The following is a 13,502-nucleotide window of genomic DNA, read 5'->3' as shown; positions in this document are numbered from 1 at the left end:
GCCCCCCCCTGCCCCCCCCCGTGCCGCCGCCACTGCTAACAGTTTTAGAGAAGAAGGAATTTAGGTGATAGTCAGCTCGTGAGCTTGGAGGGTGGAGGGCTAAGCTGTTTTCAGTGCGAGAGGGAGCTCGTAGCCCCTTGCTTGCTAGCGGCATGTGCATAGCTACAATGTTATTTGTGATCTTATAAAACATCTGTAAGCGGGCGTTTCGCCTCCTTTCTACGAGCAAAGGCCAGTCGAGTGTGACTAACATGTTAGACACACTAGACTGCCGTCTGTAGCGGCGGAGGGCAAATCGAGCTGCCCTTCTCTGGACAGCCTCCAGGTTCCTTATATTACTTTGGGTATAAGGATCCCATACCGTCTGACAATACTCTAGTATTGGGCGCACTAGGGTTTTGTAAGCCCGGGCTTTGACCTGTGGATTTGCAATGTTAATATTGCGTCTCAGGAAGTTAACGGTATTGTTGGCTTTTGAGGATACGTGATCTATATGAAGGTCCCATCGTAAATCTCCAAATATAAGAACACCAAGATATTTGACAAAGCTGACATGTTTGAGAATATGCCCATGCAGGGAGTAGTCGTAGACAATGGGAGCTCTCTTTCTGGTGATGCTGAGCACTTCACATTTGTCAGGGTGGAACTCCATAGCCCACTTTTCCCCCCACTCTGCCAAAGTATCAAGGTCGTTCTGGAGTTTCAGTGAATCACCCTGGCATGAGACCGTCATGTAAATCATGGTATCGTCCGCAAATAAGCGAGCTGTAGAGTGTAAGTTTTCAGTGATATCATTTATGTAATACAAAAACAGGCAAGGTCCGAGCACCGAACCCGGTGGGACCCCTGAAATGACATCCAATTTGCTAGAAGTCACCCCCTCGATGACCACTGACTGGGTACGACAATGAAGGAAGTCTTCTATCCAGTTCCTGATCTGAGGTTCAATGCCGTACCACTGAAGCTTCCGGATGAGTCGTTTGTGGCCTACCTTATCGAATGCTTTAGAGAAATCAAGCACACAGACATCTGTCTGGAGACCTTCCTGCATGTTGTTTACAATGTCATGAACAAGTTCCAGAAGCTGTATCATACAAATTACCGTACAATGCAAATACATGTAGTACATTTACTTTTCACACAGATCATTGCAGACCTGTTGGAACCCAGTGTACAGGTATGTTGTATTGGTTTTGTTTAGATACTTTAAATTGAATTTTTAATTGTTACAAAGTGAAAGAAAAACTGTTAGGAACAAGTAAGCAGGAAATAATTTTATTTATTTTTGTAACAATATAAGCTTATACATTAAAACATTTGTCAAAGAAAATCATTAGTCACAATGTGCTGTGTGGTAACGATTGTCCAAGTTTTTAAAAACACTGTTTCTGTTTCATTTAGGATCAGACTCTCTCACAAGACACGGTTGATATTGAGGTATGTTACTTGAAATAATAAATACTGTACTTTGTAATGAAAACTCTCTCCTATACTAAATGTCAGAAATAATTGGACTTCTTTAACAGTAGATTTTTACTCTGAGGGGTGCACCGTTTTGATTGACTCTTTTGACACAATCTATTCTTTCATCTTGAATATTATGTGGTAAACCTAATGTAAATTAAACAATCCTCGGGTTGTAGCCGAGCTGAAAATGGTAGAGTGGCTTTGAAATGGTGAGTACCAATAGGAGAACATCTCCCAATTTTCTTACATGTAATCTACATGTATGGCATTATAATTTATGTAGTGCCCTTGATGTAGCATGATTTATGTAACATGCTTTTAGTAAATGCCCATATATGTTATGATACAAGATGTGTTCATACTTTTATATGTGTGCTATTCTATGTTTTTCATATAAACATATGTTACATTTTCAAATGATGATTATATGTATAATCAAGGAGGTTAAAATCAGATTAAACTCCTTAGTATAATGAACTTGAATTCCTCTGAATAAATGTCTCCTTTTGTAGGATTCAAGACCATGTATCAACTACAAAGGACATGACCTCGGGCTCTGGACTCAAACTCCAGGACCTTGTACAACAATGCACAAGGGATACGATGATTGACATTGAACGTAACACATTTGCAAAGATTCTGAAAAATCACTTTGGTGGACAGTTCCAAAAGCGTCGTTTGGGCAGTGGACGAATCATACACTACGTAGGCTTTTCTCTAGTACAGTTCCAGTCCCCAGATGTTGGGCCTACACCCAGTGAAGATGGAAGTATCAATGAAGAATCATCTCAGGCCCATCTTGCACCCTTTGTTGACACCCCCAGTCCCGAGGCTTCTACTAGAGGAGAGAGTTTAAGTGTAGAGACTATGGACAGTACCACATGCTTTGACAATGAAAGAGTTTACATTTATGAAGTAGGTACTTAGTATGGACAAAGCTAAGCCACATTCCCTGCAAAGGGCCATACAGTCAAAGGGGAGGGGGGTAGTAGAAATTTTCATAGACAAGAATACAACTTGCATCGTGTTTGATAAAAAGGGCATACACATCTGTCTTTGTCCCCTCAGACAGATTTTTATGTAGTTATACAACTATGGGAAAAAGTTATTTGACACCTCATATTTCAACATCTCACTGATTGCAGACAAGGAGACACCAATATGTATGCCTTATCAAACTGTTGATTCACGGGTCACCATTCATTAAGGTTCAGGACATGTCAGGACTGTATAGGCCAGTATACAAAGAGTTTGGAAACAATGAATGGTCATCTTGTAAGTTTTCTCTGAGTACCCAGCAACATGACGTACTCCACAGACCCCAGAATGATCAGAACGTTAAAAGAAAAGGTTATTGTGAATGCTGTGGGGAAACGTATACAAACCTTCTATCTCACTGTGCGTCTCCATGTTGCTTTTGCTTCCAATCTTGAGCAGTATAAGAAGTTGGCTGAATGTATCAAAGAAAGCTCATTAAGTGCATGGCTAACAGAAGAACACGAGATGAACTAGAATAAGTAAAGATGAACATTATATTGGTATGTGGGTTGCTATCCTCTGTAGTTACCACTAGCTTCTACTGTTGCTGGCTACAGGCATGAATGTGGCAGGTTTAAGCCAGTCATCAGTCCCGCGTCCGGAAGAGGAACTTTGCAAGGTTGTTTTCCAGCGTTTATGACAAAGCAGTAACAACCAGTATCATTAAGATTTCTTTCGCAAAAGCTGGCATATACCCCTTTGATGAAGATGCTATTGATGACAGATGGATAGGGGCGGACACACCCGAAAGACCGAGTTAGGCCAAGGAGGACCACCATGGGTTACAAAGTGTCGACACAGCAGCAGGCAACAAGGAGCAACAGTCAGCAGACAAAACATCATGCCCAACATGCAACGAGCCTTGTAGGTCATGCGAGCCTCTCCAGAGCCCGCTGATCTCAAGGCTAATCCCGCCGTCTCTAAGGGAGGTCCTGATTCCGGTAGCAATAACCGCACCTACCCAGCGCACAGCCAGGAGGAGGCTGACCGGCAGATCTTAACATTCACGGACGTCGTCAAGGAAATAAAACATGAGGAAGACGAGAAGTAGGAGCGGAAAGCACAAAGAAAGGCGGAGCTTGCTAAGAAGCGTGAAGAGAAAGATCAAAAAGAGAAGAAGAAAAAGAAAGAAAGAAGAGAAGCAGGCCGAGGCTAAGAGAAAACTGGCTGAGAAGGAGGAGAGGAAGCGAAAGCGACAGGAACAGTTTAAAGCGAGGAAGAAGAGACGAGAATAAGACAAGGAGAACCAGAGCCAGTCAGCACCTGGCAAATGTCCCTCAGTGGTAGGTAACGGGCGTATATATCTTATAAACTTTCATTTCATTTCATTTCATTTATTTCGAAACCTTTTAGCCCTGCAGGGCTAGTCTTCCAAGGCTCAAATACATGGAATACAGGCACTTCGAATACGTTACATATATACATAGGATAAACGGGGCACAGGATGATTGCAAAGGGTGTAAACACAAGAAAATATTGTTTTGTTGTTGGTTTTTTTTCGCCTTGTTAGACGATGGTACAGCGGAGACCTGCGGATTGTCAATACATATTACGAAATTTCAAAACGACGTGTATCTAGTTGTTTCTCCATAATTTGATGTTGTGTTTTCTTTCACACGGCGATCAGCTATATTTTATTTTTTAATACGTTTCACAGAGTCAAGGATTCGCAAGCCCCCGTCGTGGTTGCAACAGTACGAGACAGAAGAGCCGATGGAGGAGGGGGGCTAGTTCAGTTAACGCACGATAGCTTCCGTTTATATAATATTTTACGGATAGTTGTCATGTTAGGATGAGGCAAAAGACCTTATCCCGCGGAATTCCGATCACGTGACTTCCGTTTCCTGTCTACGTCACTCCAGCGCAGCATCCGATCCTGACTGGTAGCTCCGTGAGACACCACCATCCCTCCCCAAGCAGCTCACAGAATAATCAGGGACACTGTTTCATATCTCTCAGAACTGTAACATATAACCAGTTTACCAGCATTTCTGAGGCAAAGTAGTTAACAAAAAAAAATGTTCGCTTATTCTAGATTAGGTCACACCAAGTAAATCTTATGGATGACGTCCGCGCGCGCATTGATTTTCGCATGTTCCTAGAAAAAAAAAACACAAGAAATTCCGCTTCCTGTAACTATGACCAAAGAGTCACGACAGTGCCGCAAATAGATTTGTACGGACCAAAGCTTATGAAGCATCAAGCAAGGAAATCATGACTTCCTTTAAGAATTCAGTTTGGTACATGCTGCCACATTTTAAGAAACTTGCTGACCGCTCCATCTATCTCCCCAAAGCACAGGACGACAACTGCTGTTTCACCTGATTTATTGCTGTTTTGATGATGAATAAAAGACTTCTTGCTTGTTGCACTGTGTCACCTCATTCAATTTATGTCCTAACATTTGTCGTCTCTTAGTATATTTCTAATCTAGGCATCTTGTTTTTTGGGGCCCTTCTTGTTTTTTTTCGCCCTCTCGCATTAGATTTAGGGTCTCCAAAGGACGTCATCCATAAAATTTACTTGGTGTGGCCTTATGGACCTCTGGACTTTTTGACGGACTGCTTTTTAATGAGGATTCGCATTCACACCTGTTTGGTTAGCACCATTCATATATTTGGTCACATGACATGTTGCTCTTTATTGAAATGTCAAGTTACCCAGTTAAATTTCTAGCGTAGGAAGTCGGTAGGCCTTCGCAGCCTTACTTTGTTGACACAAGTTCATAGTTCAGTTCTCAACATTTCGCAGTGTCAACGTTTCCCTTATGAAGGCTGCACGCTACAGCCTCACCATTACGGATTGTTTAGTCAAAAGTTTCGCATTGTTACATAGCTTAGCACTTGCTTCGTAGGTAAATCAGGACGACTTCTTAGCGTTATTATACCCATTTCACACTTGTTCTTCCAAATCGAGACCACCCGGAGTCTCAGGTTATGTTAACGTTGAATAGCTTAGCACATGCTAGGCCTGTGATGTCTCCAACTTTACCATTAAAGACATCCGAGCCCAAACTCTCATGTTATCCTTGAGTGAGTTTAATTATGATAATCATTAGTTGTATCATAAACATAGGCTTGAACTTCGCCGGTGGTCAGTTTTCCATGAGTAACTCAATATTGAGAACGTCATAGCGTCGCTTGACATAAGCCTCCCTGAGGCGCACTTGGACTCCTTCAAGCTGGCCACCCGCCAAGTCTTCCACCGCCTGCCGATCCGTCTGCCGGACCCACCCCACCTCGAACCTCGGACCCACTGTCCCTCTGCAATCGGGGCGTACAGTCATTACGTCTGCCCTGGGAGCCCCAGGACGGTGGAACTTCGCGACCCACAGAGGGAAGTCAGGATTGTCAACGACTTTTTGGACGTTGGTCCCGTAGTGGAATGTTTGTAGGGTCAACTTGTAGTATAAACACAATGAAAGTTGACTGTTAAAGTCGTTGATTATACACTAAGCACAAATATGATCTTGTTAAAATGTTAAAGTCGTATAAGGACAAATGTGAACTTGTTAGAAATGTTTAAGTCATTGTTTATAGGCTAAGCATAAGTGTGACCTTGTTAAAATGTTAACGTTTTTGGAAGCCTTAGGAGATATAAAGCCAACGGACCCATTTTTATATTTCGACAAAAACAAAAGCAATGAAGAAATGAATAAACATTTGTGCCAATCTAAAGGCAATTCTGTCAAGGACTTTCTATGATACGCCGTGCAAGTGTATGAATCGTATCCAGTGTTCAAAATGTCTGTCAGGGTCGCAAAGGCGGGAAAATGATTGGACTACGACATTACAAGTCTTTTTTTTTTATCTACATTTATATATTCATCTGTGCGTGTGTTTCCCGTTTAGTTTGGATTTGATTATTCTAAGCAATATATAATTATACACCTTTGCAATGGAAATAACAGCCAACATAACTTCCGCACTTTGGTCCCCTTTTTCGAAAATGTATAAGTCCCAAGCACGTGTACACACATCACTACGACGATACCAAACGTCTCAGTATAGGTATAGCTTGCTATGACAATTACGTACAGCCGAAATGGTGAGGTTTGCCAATAACTAACTTAAAAAGGTAAAATTAAACCTTCGTGTATAACATAGGTCGGAATTAGGACCACCTCCGTTACTGTACTGGAGACGTAGACGCTCAAACCTGTTGCTATACATGCAATCAAATTCAATTATGCTGACAAATATTATGCTCTCCTATTCGTTTACAATTATTATCACAACAACAAGTCACAAATTCTATTCCCCTTAGCTGGAAATTGGAATGGAAACGTGTTTACTGCCTGTAATACAGACTTGCTATTCCCAGCGCGGGAACGTTGGTAACCTGATCTCAGCCGCATCGCCACGTCAGGTTTTATCTTCCTTCCGCGAGATAAAGTAGTCCGTCCCATGCTTTTGTCAGCATTCTTTATTGTTGGTTAGTAACATTTTTACGAACTATATGATTTTAATGACTTAAAAGTTTGGTCGGTTCTTTGTGAAACGAGCCAGTCAGTACCGGAGTCATTATGTTTACAACTTGTGTTAAAAAAAAATCAAAATCAAAGTTATCGATTATTTTTATCATTATCAGGCTCTTCGAGTCATTTGGTTTTGATATGGCTAAATCCCTGGTCTAATGTTGTGCATGGGTATCAACAACACGACAATATAAATAGATGAACAAAGTCAGCTTTAATAACAATACAACTAAAATCTAAGAAGTTGTTTGTTATGAATAGTTGATGGTGTTAAATTTTATGTGTTAGATTGTGTTAACACAGGTCAACATTTTCATCTGCAGCTTATAAAATGTACCCACGAATTATTGAAATTCTATTTATTTAATCTGCCGCAAGGAACTCGTAATGAAACTCCGAAATGTCACATACAGAAGCTTGTTGAATAAAAACCCACTAAAACCACCCATAGAAAATGTTAATGCCCCCTCCTCCTCCATTTCGGAACCCTCCCCCCCTGAAGCCCCCCTCCTTGATAGCCCCCGCCCCTCCTCTGTTGATACCCCCCTCAATAGCTCCAAGGGGTGTCCCTGTAGAATAGCAAGAGGGGAAATATATTATCATTACATTAGGTTATTTGAAAAACATGTACCTTAGTTAAAAATTTGATGGTTTAAGTGAAAAATCAATTCTAGGATGTGAACAAATATGCGAGCTTACACGTTAGAGCTGGGAGCAAAATGACCTAGCTGGCCGCAGTTCCAGCAGGTTCTTATCCTGATAGAAAATAGGACAAATATTTTAGCAAAAAAAGTACAGCATTTGAATTTCAAACATTAACAGCACTTCATTTTAATCCGTCAGCATATTAATCCGTCACTTTTTAGCATTCCGATGCCAATTAAAATGCATCCCTCATATGCAAGAACTTTAAATTGCAATACAATACCAAGGCCATATGCATGATAAAAAAGTGCAATTGTGAGGTGACTACGATTAAATGTTGCAACGACGAGGTCAACAATCAACCGACCCAATTCTCACACCTCAAGTCGGCCGTGGAAGGGCGGTCAGTCAACACAACGTCGAGATTTTCTCCTTTACACTGCTACATTGCTAATACATCACCGCATGGACGGAAAGAGGAATAATTAAAGTGACTGCTGTTTGTAACCAACTTGCCTGGTTGTGTCCTTTATTCACGCACAGCACGACTTAGTTACGACTTTCAGTGGCTTTTCGAACGCATCAGGGGGTCGCCATTTTGAATACCCAGAATTCTTTGAGTGCATTGCGTAATCGAACATCGATCAGACGACAAGGAGCGAGAAAATTGCCAGTTTAAAACTTTCCTCTTTTTTGGTGTAAACAAATAACTTCAATGACGTTATTGATCAGGTAGGTGAGATCTATACTTAAAATGCGGAGAAAAATTGCAATGCTGCAATAACATCACAGCTCGCTAGACGACTCTTTTGAAGGTTGCCATTTATATTGGGGACAAATCGTTATCTTACCTCATCATGGTATGAGGAGAGAAGCTTGAAGCCTGTTTGAAGATCTACGTTAATCCTGATACATCCTACTTTCGTTTTGAAAATGTTTTTATAGAAATGTTTTTGATATTGAACATCATGCTATTGTATTCACTGATTCTACAAGGGCTATGTGCATCAGTAATGTATGATACAGTACGAACTCTCTTATACAGCGATTAAAAGTCACTGTACAGGCATTAGGACGTTTTATGTGACCAAGATAAACCGTTCAACATTACCTATTAGTAAGAAAACATAATTAAATGTAACGTTACATGAAATTAAACCAGCGTAAATTGCATAATTTTCAGCAATGAAAGCGGAACGTAAAAAGAGGTCATGGCAACCCGAGTTTATGGAAACAGTCCTGAGGGACATTAAAGAGAATGCTCTAAAACTCGCCGAAGCTGCGAGAAAGTACAACATTCTAGATCTGCGGACTACACTGAATGATAAGTTGTCTGGAAAGAGCAAAGTCGACGCACGGAACGGCAGGCCTCCAATCTTGTCCAAAGAAGAGGAGAGTACTATTCTTAAGTATTGTATCGCGTAAGGGCTGGCCACCCCGTGACAAAGACGGCCATGTTGTTCATGATCACAGCAGCCATACACAGTCGACACAGTAAGATGATCGGTGCTTAGTAAGTCAAAGTTTGAAGCCAAGAAAGGTCCTTCCCGTCAATGGTGGGCGAATTTCAAAAAACACAACGGCGTCCTCCTACGAAAGCCAGGTCCCTTGGATCGGGGCCGGAAGGATGCTATGGACAAGGCCACCGTGGACAACTTCTTCGATTTGTTGAAGACCCATGGGCTAGAGAAGGCACCGCATCGAGTATACAACGCCGATGAAACCGGGTTTACACTGGACCCGCAGAGAAAGAAGATCGTAACGTTTCACTCAGCCAGTGCTCGGTACTTCGTCATCTGTACGGCCCGGGACAAGGGATCACATATCAGTCTTGGAATGTGTGTCGGCAGACGGCACTGCCATCCCTCCCTTGATTATCTTCTCGAAGAACTTTCCGAGTTCGTCCTACAAGCTGCAGGGGCCTGAAAATGCCATGTACGCGTCAACGCCATCGGGTTACATGGACAGTAATGTATACGTCGAATGGCTTCAAAAATGCTTTTACAGGTAGTACTACGCTTCGACAGAGAACTACGCTTCGACAGAGAGGCCTGTTGTGCTGTTACAGGACCAGCACTCCGCTCACGTCAGGCCTGCAGCCATAGAGGTGGCACTCAAGCACAACATCATCCTGATTGACTTCCCTCCTCACAGCTCACACTTCATCCAGCCGATGGATGAAAGGGGTGGTCCCTTCGCATCATTGAAGTCAAAGTTCGTGGATGTTATTCAAAATCTAAACGTCGCAAAACCAAATTTCGTCGTAACAAAATCATCATTTCCGCGTATTTACCGAGTGGTGAGAGACGAGGGCCTCACCATGGCTGTCGTGAAACGCGGTTTTAAGAATACAGGAATCTTTCCTGCCAACCCCGATAGAATCGACCAAAAATGGCTGCTGATGAATAAGCAGCCTGGAGGAGCCGAAGAAAACGGCACAAAAGATGCCCTGCTGTCGGAAACGATGGAGCAAGGTCCTACTGTGTCATCGCAAGAACTTGAAGGCCGTCAGTTGTTGAGTATTGAAGTCGAGATGTTGGAATTGGCGGCCGCGGCATCGTTCGACCAGCCTTTTAGTTCTCAGTCTACAGCACCTAAAGTGACGTACAAAACGTCGACCAACACTGAGGCGTCTTGTCCGTCCTGTGGTGGCGTGGCCACGTCACCCATGTTGAATCCTCTTGTGTCCGCTGGAATAATTCCCGGATACATGAGCGACCTGCTGACCCCCATCCGTGAGTCACAGGCGCGTGGAAGAAGGAAGGTTACACCAAAAGCAATAGTCTTTGATGAGGAGTACGTCACCACATTGAAGAAGGAGGCGGAAGACAAGGAGAAAGAGAAGGAGAGACAGAAGGAAAATAAGAAGAGGGAACGTCAAGAGAACAAGAGAAAGAGAGATGAGGAGATGCAGAAGAAGGATCAGAAGAAGAAGGATCGTGATGAGAAGAAGAGAAAGAGAGGAGGAGCAGGAGAAGAAGAAGGAACGAAGCGTGAGGAGAAGAAAGGAGAGAGGAGGAGCGACAAGAGAAAGGCGCACCCGCGGTAAGCGACGTACGTATTTTAGTTTCATTTGTCGAATCAAATTTAAACTACCGATAACGCTATACGAAATCAATTTGGTGCAAAGTAATAGATTTGTGTGAAAGATTGATTACATTACTTGCCACATTACATTACTTATGTGTGGTCTTGTCAAAACATTTCAGGCAAGGACAAGCAGCGAGAGAAGGCCCCAAAGAATTAAGAAGAGGCCGGTTTGGCTTGGGGCGTACGAAGTATCGAGTGATGAGGTACATATATATGGTACTTTTTCGGCATTTAATTTGCATGTGTCTGGAAAATTGATATTATATTTCCTTTTATTTCATTGAAGCAAGAGCAAATCCACACATTGATTCAGTTATTCTATTCATCTTGTATACGTTGACGCAACACTTACCATTTTATATGGTGTTTCACACAGGACTAAGGTGGATGACATGGCATCTGAGTGTCACAACTTAAAACTCTCAAGCGGTTCACAGTTGTTACTGAGAGTTCATTCGAGACAGTTCTACCACATCGGTTGCCTCTGGAAGTGCAGTGTTTGTTGTTCCCGGGCTATGGCCCTTTAGACTATGAAATACTATTGGACGAGGCGTTTGCTCTACGCTGCCGTTGTACTCTCTTTAGAGTGTCTCGATTTCTCCTTGTTTTCGGACTCCAGATAGCACTTGCAAGATGGGGTCCTATAGGGCTTTTGTATAAGAGTAGAAATGCGCCTGGTACTTTATTATCCCAGGTAACGTTCAATTGAACATGCTCACTAAAGGTCAGTTTTTTAGTCTATCAGTAAACCCAGATGTTTCTCTTCAGAGAAGAGAGAAAGTCATGTGTATATCACTATGTTATCACAAAATGTATCGTTTCTCTTGTTGTACAATGCCAATAGAGGATAACAATATTAGAAGAAGAGAGAAGAGACGTACTCTCTAATTGCTCTCAACTGAACATTTATTCCGCAAACACATTGCCAGAATAATACATTTTTTTTTACAACGTAACGTCTACTTTTACAACATAATACGCCTTCTTCACGTACTTGTCATGCAAGACGCATGACAAGTCCCCGACGGCGCCTCCTCCAACGATGTTCAGGACGGCCTCCTGGTCCTTCTTTCTCACCCACCCGCAGGCCACCCAGGAGCCGTCAGCGTCAGCGGCGTACACCATAAGGCCGGCTTCAGGGGCACCTGGCCGGTGGTACCACTCCACCCTCAAACGTGGCTCCTCTTCGAGCTCTACAAGCCACCTTGCACCATCCGTATGGTGGATGGTCTGAAGCGTCAAGATCTGTAAATGATCACGAAAATGACGGGTTTGACATAAATTGTATCGAATTTCATTTCAGTACTCTATAGAAAGGGCACCAGCCTGGCAGATATCCCTGGCCTCCTTCGCAGACTTGTGTGGCGGTGGTATGGCGTTAATTTTTTGGGGGCGCACCGATACGACGTATTCTCTCTTCGCGACAAAACTCCGCCTTTGAAGCCCGTGTAAAAATCGCATATCAGCGCTCTCGAGCCCCCCCCCCCGTCATGGCTGTGAATTCCTTGTATACATGTATATATTGAGCGCATTCTCTTTTTAGCGAACGCCTAGGATTTGTGGCACGAATCTTAAATTTTTTGTGTGGTCATGTCCAGAGTGTGCTCCCGCGTGTTCGGGCAAAGTTTGAAGCGAATCCATCGAGCCGAACTTAAATAAATCGAAATTTACTGTTTTTTTCTCTTCTTAGCGAATACCCACTTTACTTCCGGGTTTGAAAGGAATGCACAGTAATCCTTCAAAACATCGGCCCTCGCGCAACGCCGGCAAATATTCGTAATCGGCGGCGAAAATTTTGCGTAATTCGTAATCACTATGCCACCCCCTCCCCCATGCAGGCCCTCACACACGTGTCTGTGTATTTACTGTGTGGTGACAGGGTAGGGGGTTCAATGCATGAGGGGCGACAGAAATGTGGTCCCAGAAATTCAACTTTGTAAACTCTTGAAATTGCCTGGAATATATCATGCACGCTATATCCTCTTCATTCCTCCGCTATTACGTGAAGGAGCGGAGGAACGCAACAGAGGAACGGAAATAGCGTTCACAGATGAAATTCAGGCAAGACATGAAGATGGCGTATACAGTTTGTTTCTGTAAGCTATTTACCTTTTTAGGGACCGAAAGCAATGCTGTGTGTGTAAACTTTACACCCTCGTAAATCTTTATTATTGTAAGGCATTTAAGTTATAGTTATAGCTGGCTTACACCATTCTTATGTCTCTTTGATTTCCGTTAAGCCGATAGTCACACATTGACAGTTTCATTGATGACACAACGCGTAAGCTTGTGGGACCTATATAGTAATTTTAAATGTTTTATGACAAAAAAAGTAATTATAAATGTGATCTACTTACATGTGCAACCATGCCCCACAACTGGGACACGGAGTAGCTGCATTGAAGCGTGTTTTTCTTTTGCACCTCCCGCAGGGGTACGTTGCTTGGCGATGGGACATGTTGGTACATCCACAAAGATAGGTTCACGATGGGTGAAAATGTGTCACATCCATTTTGAAGATATTCAAACCTGTTATTATTTCATCGTTGTGGCTAATAAATGGAAAACAAACTTTAAAGGTTGTAACAGGACAGACGTATCAAGGCTGTAGTCTGTCACTGTTTGATGCAATGTTCACTGATATATGTCATATATAGACTGTTTACCGTTAATGTTTTGACGTTTTTTTCCCGCGCGTGGGATACCTCCCTAGCAACAGTAACTAACAACACTGGGACCACAACACTGCCCCTTCCGTATTGCTTTCATTGTTGTACAACAAAGT

At 42.7% G+C, this 13,502-nt stretch overlaps 1 protein-coding gene across 1 annotated transcript; it reads left to right on the top strand.

Moving 5' to 3' along the window:
- Positions 1 to 3,536: 3,536 nt before the first annotated feature.
- Positions 3,537 to 10,676, top strand: LOC109464202. Its single transcript, XM_019761136.1, has 3 exons — positions 3,537 to 3,716; positions 5,687 to 5,872; positions 9,696 to 10,676. The coding sequence occupies exons 1-3, from the start codon at positions 3,537 to 3,539 to the stop codon at positions 10,674 to 10,676; spliced, it is 1,347 nt and encodes a 448-aa protein (XP_019616695.1).
- Positions 10,677 to 13,502: the final 2,826 nt, after the last annotated feature.

Source organism: Branchiostoma belcheri, unplaced genomic scaffold (assembly GCF_001625305.1).
Source record: "Branchiostoma belcheri isolate BF01 breed outbred unplaced genomic scaffold, Haploidv18h27 scaffold134, whole genome shotgun sequence".
NCBI classification, from domain to species: Eukaryota; Metazoa; Chordata; class Leptocardii; order Amphioxiformes; family Branchiostomatidae; genus Branchiostoma; species Branchiostoma belcheri.
The sequence above is the reverse complement of the archived record's forward strand: the minus strand, read 5'-3'. Positions and strand labels throughout refer to the sequence as shown.

Excerpts from the sequence above, each read along its gene's own strand:
- LOC109464202 (XM_019761136.1), top strand. The coding sequence starts at position 3,537 with ATGAGGAAGACGAGAAGTAGGAGCGGAAAGCACAAAGAAAGGCGGAGC. Across the intron at positions 3,717-5,686 it reads AGCGACAGGAACAGTTTAAA|CTGGCCACCCGCCAAGTCTT; the intron begins GCGAGGAAGAAG and ends GACTCCTTCAAG. Across the intron at positions 5,873-9,695 it reads TTGTCAACGACTTTTTGGAC|GACCAGCACTCCGCTCACGT; the intron begins GTTGGTCCCGTA and ends GTGCTGTTACAG.